At 59.6% G+C, this 13,215-nt stretch overlaps 1 protein-coding gene and 1 pseudogene across 1 annotated transcript; one reads left to right on the top strand and one right to left on the bottom strand.

Moving 5' to 3' along the window:
• Positions 1 to 235: 235 nt before the first annotated feature.
• Positions 236 to 395, top strand: LOC119104945 (uncharacterized; annotated as a pseudogene).
• Positions 396 to 11,043: 10,648 nt separating this feature from the next.
• LOC119104294 (uncharacterized) lies at positions 11,044 to 12,257 on the bottom strand. The gene is made up of 2 exons (XM_037227991.1): positions 12,177 to 12,257; positions 11,044 to 11,898 (listed from the first exon to the last, which is right to left on the bottom strand). The coding sequence occupies exons 1-2, from the start codon at positions 12,255 to 12,257 to the stop codon at positions 11,044 to 11,046; spliced, it is 936 nt and encodes a 311-aa protein (XP_037083886.1).
• Between the last annotated feature and the right edge of the window lie 958 nt (positions 12,258 to 13,215).

Here is a 13,215-nt window from a genome sequence, read left to right as displayed (position 1 = left end):
CTGCAATCCAGGGAGCAATGACGGGGCGGAGGCGGCTCCCGCCGACGGCCTTCCCCCCGCACATGCCCACCATGGGCAGCGGGGTAAGCCACCGCTTCACCCCACTGGCGGCACGCTACACCGTACCGTGGCATTATGGAAGTATGACTTTTTTTTGTAAAACACTGTCGCGTGTAAATGCGCTGCAGACCTTGAGTGCATCCGTTTGTCTTTTTACCATTTCGTGTGATGAAACATGGCCTTTTATAAATACAAATCTGTTCTGATCAGCATCATATCTGATACGTCCCCTAGATGGGGACCAGAATATTGAAATCATTTTTGAACTTTGGAGGGGTTACTGGAGCTGGTTTTCGCCCTGCCGCCGGATGGCCTGGTTGGCCAGCTGATGCCTTGTTACCAACATGGCGTGCCGTCAGGCTGGCAACATGAAACGCCAACGCATCCTATAGTTGTACAAGCCTACGCCATACAGACCAAACGCCTGACAATGACCATGCACGCCGGCTGTGCATATCAGTGTTGCACGCCCTGCGGCCAGATGTCTCTGCCTGGAGCGTGGCATTCACACATCGCGTTCGGATCGTCCAATGGTCAGCTGTGTTCCCTGCACGGGCACCGCAGCCGGTGGCCATGCGTCCTTGCCGGCCTGGCACCATTGCTCAGCTGCATGGGCGTCTTCGCTTGCGATGCGCCGCCGCGCTCAACCAGTTGACGCGGCGGCACGCCGCACTCAACTTGCAACAAGTCGCCAACACAACTGACCAGCTGCCGGGAACGCGCCACCACCGCAGACGCAGCACGACCAGTCACTCTCTCGGCGCCCGGTGCGACAGCGATCTGGCTGCCATGCTGGCACTAGCAGCGGCTGGGCGATTTTCGACCGTATCGACGCGCGTACCGGCGTCAGTTGCGCGCCCACATACGCGGTGCGTGCACGTGTTCTGCGTCTCGCCAATACTGGGCATCTGTTGATAGTGACGGTGTGCTGTCACGTGACCGATGTCTGGTCACGTCATACGTGATCGCCAGTCGGATGACGTGACGAACAGCGCTCTTGCGTCGTCGGCGCCGGCGACCGCCCCATGGGCGCAAACCGTCGGCGACCTCCGGTCACCCGCGAGTGTGTTGACGCAACCGCTGCGCGTCTCGACCCACGGATGTTTCGCGGACGACTCAATGTGCAACAAGATGCTCTGCAAACCTACATGTGAGCTGGTGCCCATGCGCGGCGGGGTGAGCACTGCTCGTCGTCGGTCGCTAATCACTCCCCGACCCGGCGCACGGGGCAAGCGCGTGCACGTCGGCCTTCCAGAGCGACAGCGGCCGGCACGACACAAATGCACCTGTTGCAGTTGCATCTGCATCGTTTGTCGGCATTTTGGGTCGGATCAAAGTGTAGTAGTGCCGCCCCTCCCATTCTCCTAGTGTTTTATTTCATCTGTGTATTTGTGTACTCACCGCATCACGAGAGATCCCCCCACCCCTTAGGGTTTTATGCCATCTGTGTGGGTGCAATTGATCCCTATTTTTTTGCGTGTACTGGTGCAATCGAATAGAAATCACAGCGAGTTGCTGCCCCATTGCCTGAATAATATTCTACTTATTCTTATCTAATCCGTGTGTTGGTGTATTTACGTGACAACGATCAAGACATTCGCACCTCCCTGCTATTTCTTCTTGCGGCGCGTGTGCACGTGCTGTACTGATTATAACTTGAGCTGTGCATTAGTGTAATCATGTGGAATCAACACGAGATGCTTCCCGGACGGTGTAGCACTCCGGCGTGTAGCCCCCGCTCGTTCTCTGGGTTCGCTGGCTGGCTGTGGGTTTGCCGCTTCCCTGCAATGCCCGTAGGCGTTGGGCAACTGTGGCCTTCTCGTGTGGTGGCAGTTTTGCCACCGGCGTTCCTCGCTTGGCGTCACGCCTCGAGGCGACGCAGTCTTGTGTCGTCGCCGCGGACGTGCCGTCTGGCTGCGGTGAGGTCGCCGACCGCCTAAGGCCTGCAATCCAGGGAGCATTGACGGGGCGGTGTCGGATCCCGCCGACGACCTTCCCCTCCCCCTCCCCGACCATGCCCACCATGGGCACCGGGGTGAGCCAGCGCTTCACCCCATTGGCGGCACACTACACCGTACCGTGGCATTATGGAAGTATGACTTTTTTGTAAAACACTGTCGCGTGTACATGCGCTGCAGACCTTGAGTGCATCCGTTTGTCTTTTTACCATTTGCTATAATGAAACATGACCTTTTATGAATACAAATCTGTTCTGATGAGCATCATATCTGATACGTCCCCTACATGGGGACCAGAATATTCAACTCATTTTTAAACATTGGCGGGGTTACTGGCGCTTCTTCTCGCCTTTCCGCGGTTTGGCCTGGTTGGCCGGCCGATGCCATGTCACCAACAGCGCGTGCAGTCAGGCCGGCAATATGCAACGCCAACGCATCACATGGTTGCAACGGCGAACGCCATACAGACCAAACGCCTGGCAATGACCATGGCCGCCGGCTGTGCACATCAGTGTTGCACGCCCTGCGGCCAGATGTCTCAGCCGGCAGCGTGGCATTCACACATCTCCTGCGGGCCGTCCAATGGTCGGCTGTGTTCCCTGCACGGGCACCGCAGCCGGAGGCCGTGCGGCCTTGCCGGCCTGGAGCCATTCCTCAGCTGCATGGGCGTCTTCGCTTGTGATGCGCGGCCGCGCTCTACCACGCGACGCGGGGCGATGCCACACTCAATATGCAACAAGTCGGCAACACAACTCCCCAGCTGCCGTGAACGCGCCACCACCGCCGACGCAGGACGACCACCCTGGGTCTCGGCGCCCGGTGCGACAACCATCTAGCGGCTATGCTGGCATTGACATCGGCTTGGAAATTTTCGACCAGAGCGACGCTCGTCCCGGCGTCAGTTGCACGGCCACAGACGCGGTGCGAGCACGTGTTCTGCCTCTCGCCAAAACTGGGAACCTATTGATAGTGACAGTGTGCTGTCACGTGACCGATTTCTGGTCACGTCATCCGTGATCGCCAGTCGGGTGACGTGAGGAACATCGCACTGGCGTCGTCGGCGCCGGCGACCGCTGCATGGGCGCAAACCGTCGGCGACCTCCGGTCACGCGCTAGTGTGCCGACGCAACCGCTGTGCGTCTCGACCAACGGATATTGCGCGCACGACTCAAGGTGCAACAAGATGCTCTGCTAAGTGTCATGTGAGCTGGTGCCCATGCGCGGCGGGGTGAGCAGTGCTCGCCGTCGGTCGCATATCGCTCGCCGACCCGGCGCACCGGGCCAGGCGCGTGCACCTCGGCTCTCCAGAGCGAAGGCGGCCGGCACGACACAAATGAACCTGTTGCAGTTGCATCTGCATCGATTCTCGGCTTTTTGGGTTAGATCAAAGTGTAGTACTGCCGCCCCTCCCCTTCTCCTAGTGTTTTATTTGATATGTGTATTAGTGTAATCACCGCATCACGGGATGTCCCTCTCCCCCCTTATGGTTGTATGCGCACTGTGTGGGTGCAATTGATCCGTATTTTTCCCGTGTATGTGTGTAATCGAATGACAATCACAACGAGATGCTGCCCCATTGCCTGAATTATGTTCTAGTTATTCTCATCTAATCCGTGTGTTGGTGTATTTACGTGACAATGATCACGACATTTCTCCCCCCCCCCCCTCCTTTTTCTGCTAGCGGCGCGTGTGCACGTGCTGTACTGATTATTGTTTGATCTGTACATTAGTGTAATCATATGGAACCAACACGAGATGCTTCCCGTGACCCCGGACAGTGTAGCACTCCGGCGTGTAGCCCCCACCCGTTCCCTGGGTTGGCCGGCCGGCTGTGGGTTTGCCACTTCCCTGCAATGTCCGTATGTGTTGGGCAACTGCGGCCTTCTCGTGTGGTCGCAGTTTTGCCACCGGCATTCCTCGCCTAGCGTGACGCCTCGAAGCGACAGGAGCCTTAGTCGCTGTGGCATATGATGTCTTAGGGTGGCTCAGTTCATACAAATCCCCTTCTTCCCGATGTGAGATGTTTTTCGTGGTTTTCAGTACGATGATCTCCCTGTCTCTGGCGTACGCCGGACATGCACGATCGAAAGTTACGTGAGGTTTCTGGTTTTTCCTACAGTTCACACACCATCGGTTCGCTGCAGTGCATTGATCACTCGGGTGCTCCGAAGAAGCACGCTTACCACATGCTGGCTGGTTGCGGCAGAAGTCCTTCGTATGTCCAAACATTTGGCACTTAAAACATATCATGGGGTTCGGCATAAAAAGACGCACCTTCACCTTCACATAGCCTACTTACTTGAGATGGTATGTCAGGACGGTTAAATTTCAGCGCGATGTTGTTCGTGGGGACCAGCTCCGCACCCCTGCGCACCTTGATGCGGCGAGCATCTGTCACCCCGAACTCAGCGAGACCGTCGACTATTTCCTCATCACTGACATCTCTCAGGGCAAAACAGCTGATGATACCCTTTGACGAGTCCTTTGTCCTACGGACCTCCACAGCCATCGCCACACATGTCCTTTTTCCCCTCCGCATCCCGCACACAGTACACAAATCTATCCGAGGTCCTGGCCCGTTTCGCCTCCTCTCCGTTCTGGAACTCAACATCGATTCCACCGTCCTCGACGCAGCACACCGCCAGTCGGGGCAGCGGCGTACCAAGGTGCAGCAGCACTGGCGGCACGAGCAGGGGCGGCCTCAGGCGCACGCCAATAACATCATGATACATCTCCCCCCTTGAGCAAATGCAAATAAATGTTAATACGCTTGCGAAACGAAATTACTGGCGACAGACTGCTGCTTCCCTGCTGCTTCCCTGCTGCTTCTCTGCTGCTTCCCTGCTGCTTCCCTGCTGCTGCTCTGCTGCTTCTCAGGCTGCTGCTTCCCTTCTGCTTCTCAGACTGCTTCTTCTCTGCTGATTTCCTGCTGCTTCCCATCTGCTTTCCTGCTGCCTCTCTGCTGCTTCTCTTTGATGCCTCTCAGAAAACGCGGCCACTGCGAATTTTACGCGGACTGAAACTAAGCAGTGGCGTTGAGTCTTGTGTCTGGTGCACTTGCGCGTTGCAGGGCTGGGCCCCAGCTTCTGTCAGCGGCGGCAGCGACGGCGGCGGCGCCGCTTTCGACGCGGGCGCGGCACAGCTGGTGGTGGCCGTGGCACCACCAATCGTGGTGCAGGCGCCGGTCCGCGCGGTTGCGGTTGCAACAACGTCGGTGGCGCCACCTCAGCATGGCGGCCGGAGAAGAGCTCTGGAGCCGGCACCCTGTGTGCAGAAGGTCAGCACGCCGCGTGGAACCGTATCGTGTCAAGATCTGAAACGGAGGGATCTGCATCAGATGACGTCGGTTGCGACGATAGCGAGCACCCTTTAGCTCCACAAGGTAGCTGCGTCTAGAGAGCTTCTCTATGACGGTGGCGGGCTCGGACCAGCTTGCCTCCCTCTCCGTCTTGACCCGAACATGATCCCCGGGCTGTAGCTGCTGAAGGTCGCGGGCACCGCGTCTCCGGTTGAAGCACGTTTCCAGCTTCTTCTTCCTCTGCCGATCTCGGAGTTTGGCATGCTGCCATGTCGCTTCTCCGGTTGGCTGAGCGATGGGTAGAAGAGATTGAAGTTCGCGTCCCATCAGGAGACGGGCTGGGGAGTATCCGGCTGCCTCCACAGGCGTCGTGCGGTAGTTGAGGAGGGCGAGGTGGGGTTCCCTCTGGCAAAGTATCCATTTGGCGGTTCTCACGGCTCGTTCAGCTGCTCCGTTGGAAGACGGCGTGTGCGGGTCTGTGATACGGTTTGTGAAGCCGTAGGACGCTGTAAAGTTGGCGAACGAGCTTGAAGTGAACTGCGTTCCTCCGTCTGTTGTCACGAGGTCTGGTATCCCCAAGCGGGAAAACAGGCGCTTCAGACGCTCGATGACTGCGCTGCTGGTGAGACTCAGGATGCGTTGTATCTCCAAATACCTGCTGAAGATCTCCACCGTGACGAGCCAGTTGCAGTTGTTGACGTGGAAGACGTCTGCTGCAACGTGCGTCCACGGTCTTGATGGCGTTGGAGTTGTCACCAGTGGCTCAGCGTGCTGGGCGGGCGCGTTCACCTGACAGAACGAGCAGCTCTCGAGATGACGCTTCAGGTCGATGCTGAGTTGAGGCCACCAGATCGATACTGCTGCCCTCTGGCGACACTTGTTTAGACCGAAGTGTCCGTCATCATGTAGTCGAGTGAGTACTTCATCTCGCAGACTCGGAGGGATGACGATGCGTCGCCCGTGCATCAGCAGTGTACCACACGTTAGGTACAGAACGCTCATCCCCCCCCCCCCCCCGAGAGGCGGAGTAGTCCAGCAGGTCGGGATGCTTCGCTCCCTCCTTCCAGCCAAAGAGAGTCTGCTGAACTACGCGCTGTAGGGGTTCGTCTGCTTGCTGCGCCTTGCTGATCTCCACCAGACGCTGCGGTGTGGCGGGAAGATCGCTGAAGATTCTCTCGCAGAATCCATGTATGTCTTCTTGAAGCACAGCGCTGATTTCATCCTGCTTCTGGAGCACGTGAGAGGAAGTCGGGCACCAGGTGCTGCTTCCCTGGAACGAAAACTGCTGTGGCGTTGTATCGCATCAAGCGCATGGGCATGCGCTGGCATCTGATCGGCGCATCCACGAGATTTTTCGTGTTAACCAGCGGGATCAGAGGCTTGTGGTCCAGATGCAGCTCGAACTACGGCAGTCGGGACAAGAACATGTGCATTTTCTCGCACGTCCACGTTGCGGAGAGCAGTTCCTTCTCGATCTGCGCCCATCTGGTCTCGGTGTCAGTCAGGCTTCTGCTGCAGAACGCGACGGGTTTGAAGACGGAGCCGTGATTCTGGAGAACACATCCTCCGATGCCGAATCGGCTGGCGTCGGCGCTGACCACCGTCTCTCGTGCTGGATCGTAGAACGCCAGAACTGGAGCTGAAGTGACGCTTGCTTTCACGTCATCCAGCGCCTGCTTCTGCCGTGGTGTCCAGATCCATACTACTTTATTCCTCAGAAGCTCGTTCAGTGGTCTCAAGCACTCCTGAATATGTGGAATGAACCGGCCCAGGAAGTTGATTACTCCGAGCAGAGACCTTAGTTCATTGACATTCTTTGGCAGTTGGAGCTGCTGGATCGCTTCGAGCTTCTCTTCGTCCATGCTGATGCCGTTCTTGCTGATCTTCATCCTAAAAAACTTGACCTCGTTCCTCCGGAACTCACACTTTTTCCTGTTCAGCTTGAGGCCAGACTCGTGGATCCTCCTGATGACGGCTTCGAGACGTGCATCGTGACTGGCAGCATCTCCGAACACCACGGTGCCGTCCATGTAGACGATGACTCCGGGCAGTCCGTCCAGCATCTCCTCCATTTTCCGCTGGAAGCACTCCGGTGCGAGCGAGATCCCCATCGGCAGTCGCAGGAACCTCTTCTTGCCAAACGGAGTGATGAACGTGGTCATCTTGGAGCTTGCCTTGTCCAGCGGGATCTGGTAGAAACCAGAAGAGGCGTCTAGCTTGGTGAAGAGCGTCGCGCCACTCAGCTTGGAGGTCAGTTGCTCCAGAGTAAGGATCGGGAACACCTGTCGCTTCACAGACTGGTTGAGTCTCTTGTAGTCAACCGTGATGCGGACACCGCTGCTCTTCGGCTTCGGGGCGGGGACCAGTGCAGAGACCCAGTCCGTTGGCTCGGTCTCCGACGTGATGATGCCGTGATGCTCTATCTTCTTCAGCTTTTCTTCCACCGGCTTCATCAGTGGCAGCGGGATGTTTCTTGCAGTGGCAAGGGCGACTGGATCAGCATCTTTACGGCGCTGAATGCTGACCGGCGCTGTCTTCAGAAGGCCTGTCTCTCCGAAGACGTCTTCGTTGACTTCACCTGTGAACCTCAGTACGCCCACGCGCGAGCCAGCAGACCTAGAGAGATCATCAGCTGAGTCAACAACGTAGAACACTTCAGGCTCGGCTTTGTTCTGGAACATGAGTGTTCCGTGCATCTTTCCTTCCACTCTTAGCACGCTACCAACACTTGTCAGAGTATTTGAAGCATGTTGAAGCGGCGGCAGTTTCAGCTTCTTGTACGTTTTCAGCGTCATATGCTAACATCAGCGCCAGAGTCAACTTTGAAAGCGACTCGTTGACCATTTAGAAGGACTGAAACTCTCCATGGCGCGCAAGCTTCGTCTACTTCGCCAACAAAAATGCTGGGCGGCGATAGCTGTTCAATGGACTCTGTCCGCTCAATCGCTCTGACACCGTTGGAGCGACAAACAGATGCAAAATGATCCATTTTCTGACAGTCGTCACAAATTTTTCTCTTAGCGGGGCAATCTTTCGGAGACACATGACGTGCTCTTCCACAGTATCTGCATGCTGTTGAAAAGTCGGTACGCCGACTATGCTGTTGCCGTTGCGCGGTGGAAGGCTGCTGTTGACGTCTGTACTGCTGGTGCTGCCGGCGCGGCTGCCTGTGCTGCGCCGGTGCACAAACTCTACTGATGTCAGGCGGACCAGAACTGTCACGGCCGTTCACGATCTCCACATTACGCCTCATCGAAATGACGACATTTACAGACACTTCCTCCTCTAGTGACTTCAGCTGAGTTCTACTGGACAGCTCCCTGCCAGACATTCCTGAGATGAGACGATCTCGGATACGCTCATCAGCGTCAGCGAAGCTGCAGTGTTCAGCTAGAGAGAACAAAGCTCTGATGTACGATTCATTAGTCTCGCTTGAGCTTTGAGATCTAAGCTCGAAGTTGTGACGCTCTGCAACAAAATTCCTTTTTGGAATGAAGTACCCGTCTAGCTTTGAGACAATAACTTCAAAATCCTCCTTCTGCTCAGCAGAAAGCTTTAATGTTGGTAAGATATGCTCAGTCTGCGGACCCATACTGTAAATCAACGCAGCTACTTGAACGTCACCGTCCTCTTTGTGTAGTCCCGATGCCAGTCTGTAGCCGACGAACCGATCGCGCCAGGTCAGCCACCTCTCAGACGATGTGAAGTCGAATTCCTCAGGAGGACGAAATCCAGGCATCTCGACTTGCTTCACAACTCACACTGCTTAAATTATTGTGCTATTCGTGCTTGCTTAAGCTTACTTCGGGTCCAATGCGGCTGCGCCATATTCAAGTCTTACGTGTTCTGTCTGCCCAGACCAGGCACGAGCGCTGCGAGACGGCAACTGTATTAACCCGTGAGGCGAGCGGGCGGCGCCGACCCCGGCGGGCGGCGCCCCAGGCAACACACCGCCAGTCGGGGCAGCGGCGTACCAAGGTGCACCAGCACTGGCGGCGCGAGCAGGGGCGGCCTCAGGTGCACGCCAGTAACATCATGATAAAAGTACCTTTCCAAACTGATGACACCCATTTCGCCTTTGAAAGGGCGAAAGGGACGACAGCGGCTTCTCTGCGCTTCAGAAAATCAAGATTCGAGGGGTAGGCGCTGACGCAATACCACCTGTAGCCTCAGTCTGCCCCTCTTTCGTGTTTTTTTATTTAGTGTGTTTTTTTTATTTAGATGAAAGTTGTCATGCATGCAACATTTTAGCGTGCGACACCGAGGCTCCACACCCACCTCGGAGCCCAACTGGGGGACGACCCACTCACCCAAGGGGTGGTGGTGCCGCCAGGCTACCCCGGCGCTACACGGGGCGAACGACGCCTCCCACACGGCCAGGTGTAACCGGGGAGACCCCTCCCCGTCCTGACCGGGGTTCAGCGCCGCCGCCCCTTGACCCCTTAAGCCGCTGCGTGCTGCCAGGCGCCCCAAGCGGAGACCCGCACAGACCACCCAGCACCCAAGCAAGGAGCACCCAACCGCAACGCGAGCGACAAGTCGCTAGACCCGTGTGGGGCCCCACGGGCCCCCCACGCCCCCGGATATCCTGGCCAAAGTGGAGTGTTGAGACGCACCGTGACTGACCCGCACGACGCGCCCCTCAGCCACCAGAATCCGATCAACCCGGGGACGTGGGCGAGGGGGCACGGTGACCCCGATAACACGAGAATGAAGAGTGGTGATGGGGCCGGATGCGGGAGTGCGGGTAATGTGGGGGGAGCGGCGCGGGACAAGGAGCAGGAGTTCACCTACCGGCAGGGTCGCTACGCCCTGAGAGGAACAGCTTGCGCTGTCCACCCGTTACCGGAGCTGGGACCCGAGGGGGCGCTAGTCCCCTATACCGGCCGAAGCCGGTGCCCCTGCGGGGTTGTGGACGTCATTGACGACACAGATGGTGTGATGCAATCGCAAAACTTTGCGCTTCTGAAAGTGCGGTTGCTTACTTACCTCCCGGTGCCTGCAGAAACATGGGACCACCGTCGCCCGCGTCCAGCCGTCGCATGACCTCGTCGTAGGCGAGGCGCTGCTCGTCGGTCAGCAGCGGCAGGCGGGCGGTCACGTGCGCACGCTGGCGGCCCAGCGCCTCGCCGCCGTTCTCGGCGATCGGCTGGCTTGGAGCGCCGGCCGGCTGCGGCAGGCAGACGTCGACCAGCCTCTGGCCGCTGAGGCGGCGCAGATGACGACCGATGAGGCGCAGGGTCGCGTCGTAGATGAGCCGCATGTCAGGTTCGTGTTCGGTGTCTTAGGTGTTCCCGCTACTGCCGTCGGCTTCGTCGGTGTCGCCGATGCCGCCGCAGCCACCCACCCGCGACAGCCGGTGGCGCACGTCCTCGGTCATGGCGTGCCGGAAGGTGTGCCACAGTCGCAGCAGATCGCAGCTGACACGGCCTTCGACGGCAATCACGGCGAACAGCCGCCGCAGCTGGCGGGGGAGGGCGACGACGGCCACCTCCTCCATGGCCCGCTGGCGCAGCCTTCGACTGCGATCACGGCGAACAGCCGCCGCAGCTGGCGGGGGAGGGCGACGACGGCCGCCTCCTCCATGGCCCGGTGCCAGTGCTGCCCGTTTTCCAGCAAGCCGTGTACCGAGCATGTACCCCTGAAGGTGGCGCTCACCTGGCCATCCACCGTGCGCAGCTCCTCGTAGGTGCGCGGCCCACGCACGTTGTGGAGGAGCAGGCGCAGCTAGAACGCCTCCCCGGCGCGCGGGCTGGCGGTGTAGACGCGGCCGATGGCTTCAGCGGCGAAGATGCCGGCAACGTCCGGCTTGCCTCGGCGGCGCCGACGCCAGCACCGAGCTCCCGTCTGCCACGTGTAGTAGCGCGGCACACTGTGGCAGAGCAGAGTCCGGGCAAACTCGTCCTCCGCGCACCGCTTGAAGAGGCCGGTGAGCTTGGTGTCGGCGCCAGCGTCCTCCGCCACTTGACGCGGGCTGACGCCGGCGCGGAAGCACAGCGGTTGGTCGTCGCCGCCCAGGTGGACGGACAGCTGTTGCACTGGCGGGTGGTGCTCGTGGACAGGGTAGCCGAAATGCCGCCACGCTACCCCCATGGCGTTCAGGTAGCGGCCCTGCTGGTAGGTGGCGATCTCGTCCACCACCCCGTCCCCAGCCGACACCCGGAACATCACCTGGTCTCCGCCCTTAATGACATACTTGATGACGTACCGTATGCACGCGACGGCGTGGGTGATGATCTCTATGTTGACATGGCCGTCCAGGGCGCGACTGAGGAACGGATTGTAGGGCACAATCCACCGGTTGTCGACGTCAACGGCGCCGCCCGGCCAGCCGTTGAGCTGCACCGTGCGTCCTCCGCCACATTGGCTGCGGCGCCGGTACCGGGAGTATCCGGTGTCGTGCACCTCCGTAATGGACTGGAAGGCCTTCGGGAACCGCTTCTTGTACGCTCCGTCCGCCATGCACGGCGCCGTCGGACGGAGGGTGCCGCACGGTCCGTACACCATCTTGGTGGTGACGATGGCGTGCAGCTCCGGCCCGGCGTCGGCGTCCGGGATCTCGGCGCGCACAAAGTGATCCAGCTAGTCGGGACGCGGCATGTCCTCCGGCGCCAGCCATAGCACGATATGCGCGTGCGGCAGGCCCCTCTTCTGCCACTCGATGGTGTAGATGGAGGCGCGCACGCGGCCGAGGGCACTGCCTTGCCGGAGTGTGATCATCAGTGCCCGGACCTTCTGGCGAAACACCAGCGACATGATCTCAGAATGGTCTTGAGCGTGCTGTCCGAGGTACTGGCGCTCCAGAGTAGCGGTGATCTCCGGCCACGGCGGGTTGCAGGTCACGGTGATGAACAGCAGGCCTCGCACAGCAGCTCCATCGCCGAGTGCAGGCCTCGCACGTAGGCGTTGCGCTCGTGCAGCATGCCCTGGAGCAGCCGCATGACATTCGGCTGCAAGGTGGTGAAGATTTTGGCACGCGCCTTCAGTCCCTGCTCGAAGAGTACAGCTGCAGGTACTGGGGCTGCGCGCCCTCCACCGGCAACAGGCTGCCGACACGGTGGCACACGTTGTCATGCACCGCGAATGTCGGGTTCCAGCCCGGCTGATGCACCTCCTTGCAGCCCATGCTGGCCAGCTGGAACGCGCTGTTGTACGCCCGCATGTTGGTGACGAAGTGTTGATGGTGTGGCGACTCCGGCTCAAACAGCTGGCACAGGGCTTCAGGCAGCGGCGGGTGGCAAGGCGGAGCCACTTTGCCGTCGCGGCAGCAGGCGCCGGGCGACTCCTGTCACCAGCGCAGCGCGCCACAGTGGGCGCACACGACCTCCATCTGGCCCAACTGCACTTCGGGCGGCGCCACAAACGTGCTTCTGGCATAGTGCAGCGCTGCCCGGCGCGCGGCGCGTTGCTGCCGCGCCTCCTGCCGGCCAGCGATAAGGCGGGCAGCGTTCCGCGCGTTCCGCTCCTGCCGCTCCAGCGATGCCTCTTGTCGCCGGGCAGAAGCTGTACTTGCGGCGTTGATGGAGAGCCGTCTCGTCCGTTCCGGTCCCGTCTCTGAGGCTCTCGCCGCCCTCTTCCTCACCATCTGCCGAGAGATCCCGGCGCCGCCTGGCTCTAGTCGCGGGCTGCGGCGGCGGCCCCGAGGCGGCGGCCGCATCGGCAGCGGGCGGCGCCGGGACCGTGACGACGGCTTCGGGCTGCGGACCCAGCGCCGCAACGCCAGGCTCGCGGACAGGCGCAGGCAGCGGCGGCGTCAGCGACGGTGGCGGTAGCGGCCGCCGCCGCCGCAGTGGGATGCTCGCCGGTTGTCACATCGGCCGTCGCCTGGAAAGGATCAAATGCAGAGTTTACGCATGCAATATTCACACTTAATGCAGTAGATGGAGCCTTTTCTTGACG

This window comes from Pollicipes pollicipes, unplaced genomic scaffold (assembly GCF_011947565.3).
Source record: "Pollicipes pollicipes isolate AB1234 unplaced genomic scaffold, Ppol_2.1 Scaffold_6052;HRSCAF=7182_pilon_pilon_pilon, whole genome shotgun sequence".
Classification (NCBI taxonomy): Eukaryota; Metazoa; Arthropoda; class Thecostraca; order Pollicipedomorpha; family Pollicipedidae; genus Pollicipes; species Pollicipes pollicipes.
This window is presented reverse-complemented; position numbering and strand designations above follow the sequence as displayed.

Coding starts and splice junctions, on each gene's coding strand:
- LOC119104294 (XM_037227991.1), bottom strand. CDS start 12,257: ATGCGGCTGCTCCAGGGCATGCTGCACGAGCGCAACGCCTACGTGCGA. Junction 11,899..12,176: donor CGATGGAGCTGCTGTGCGAG/GCCTGCTGTTCA, acceptor CGTCCCGACTAG/CTGGATCACTTTGTGCGCGC.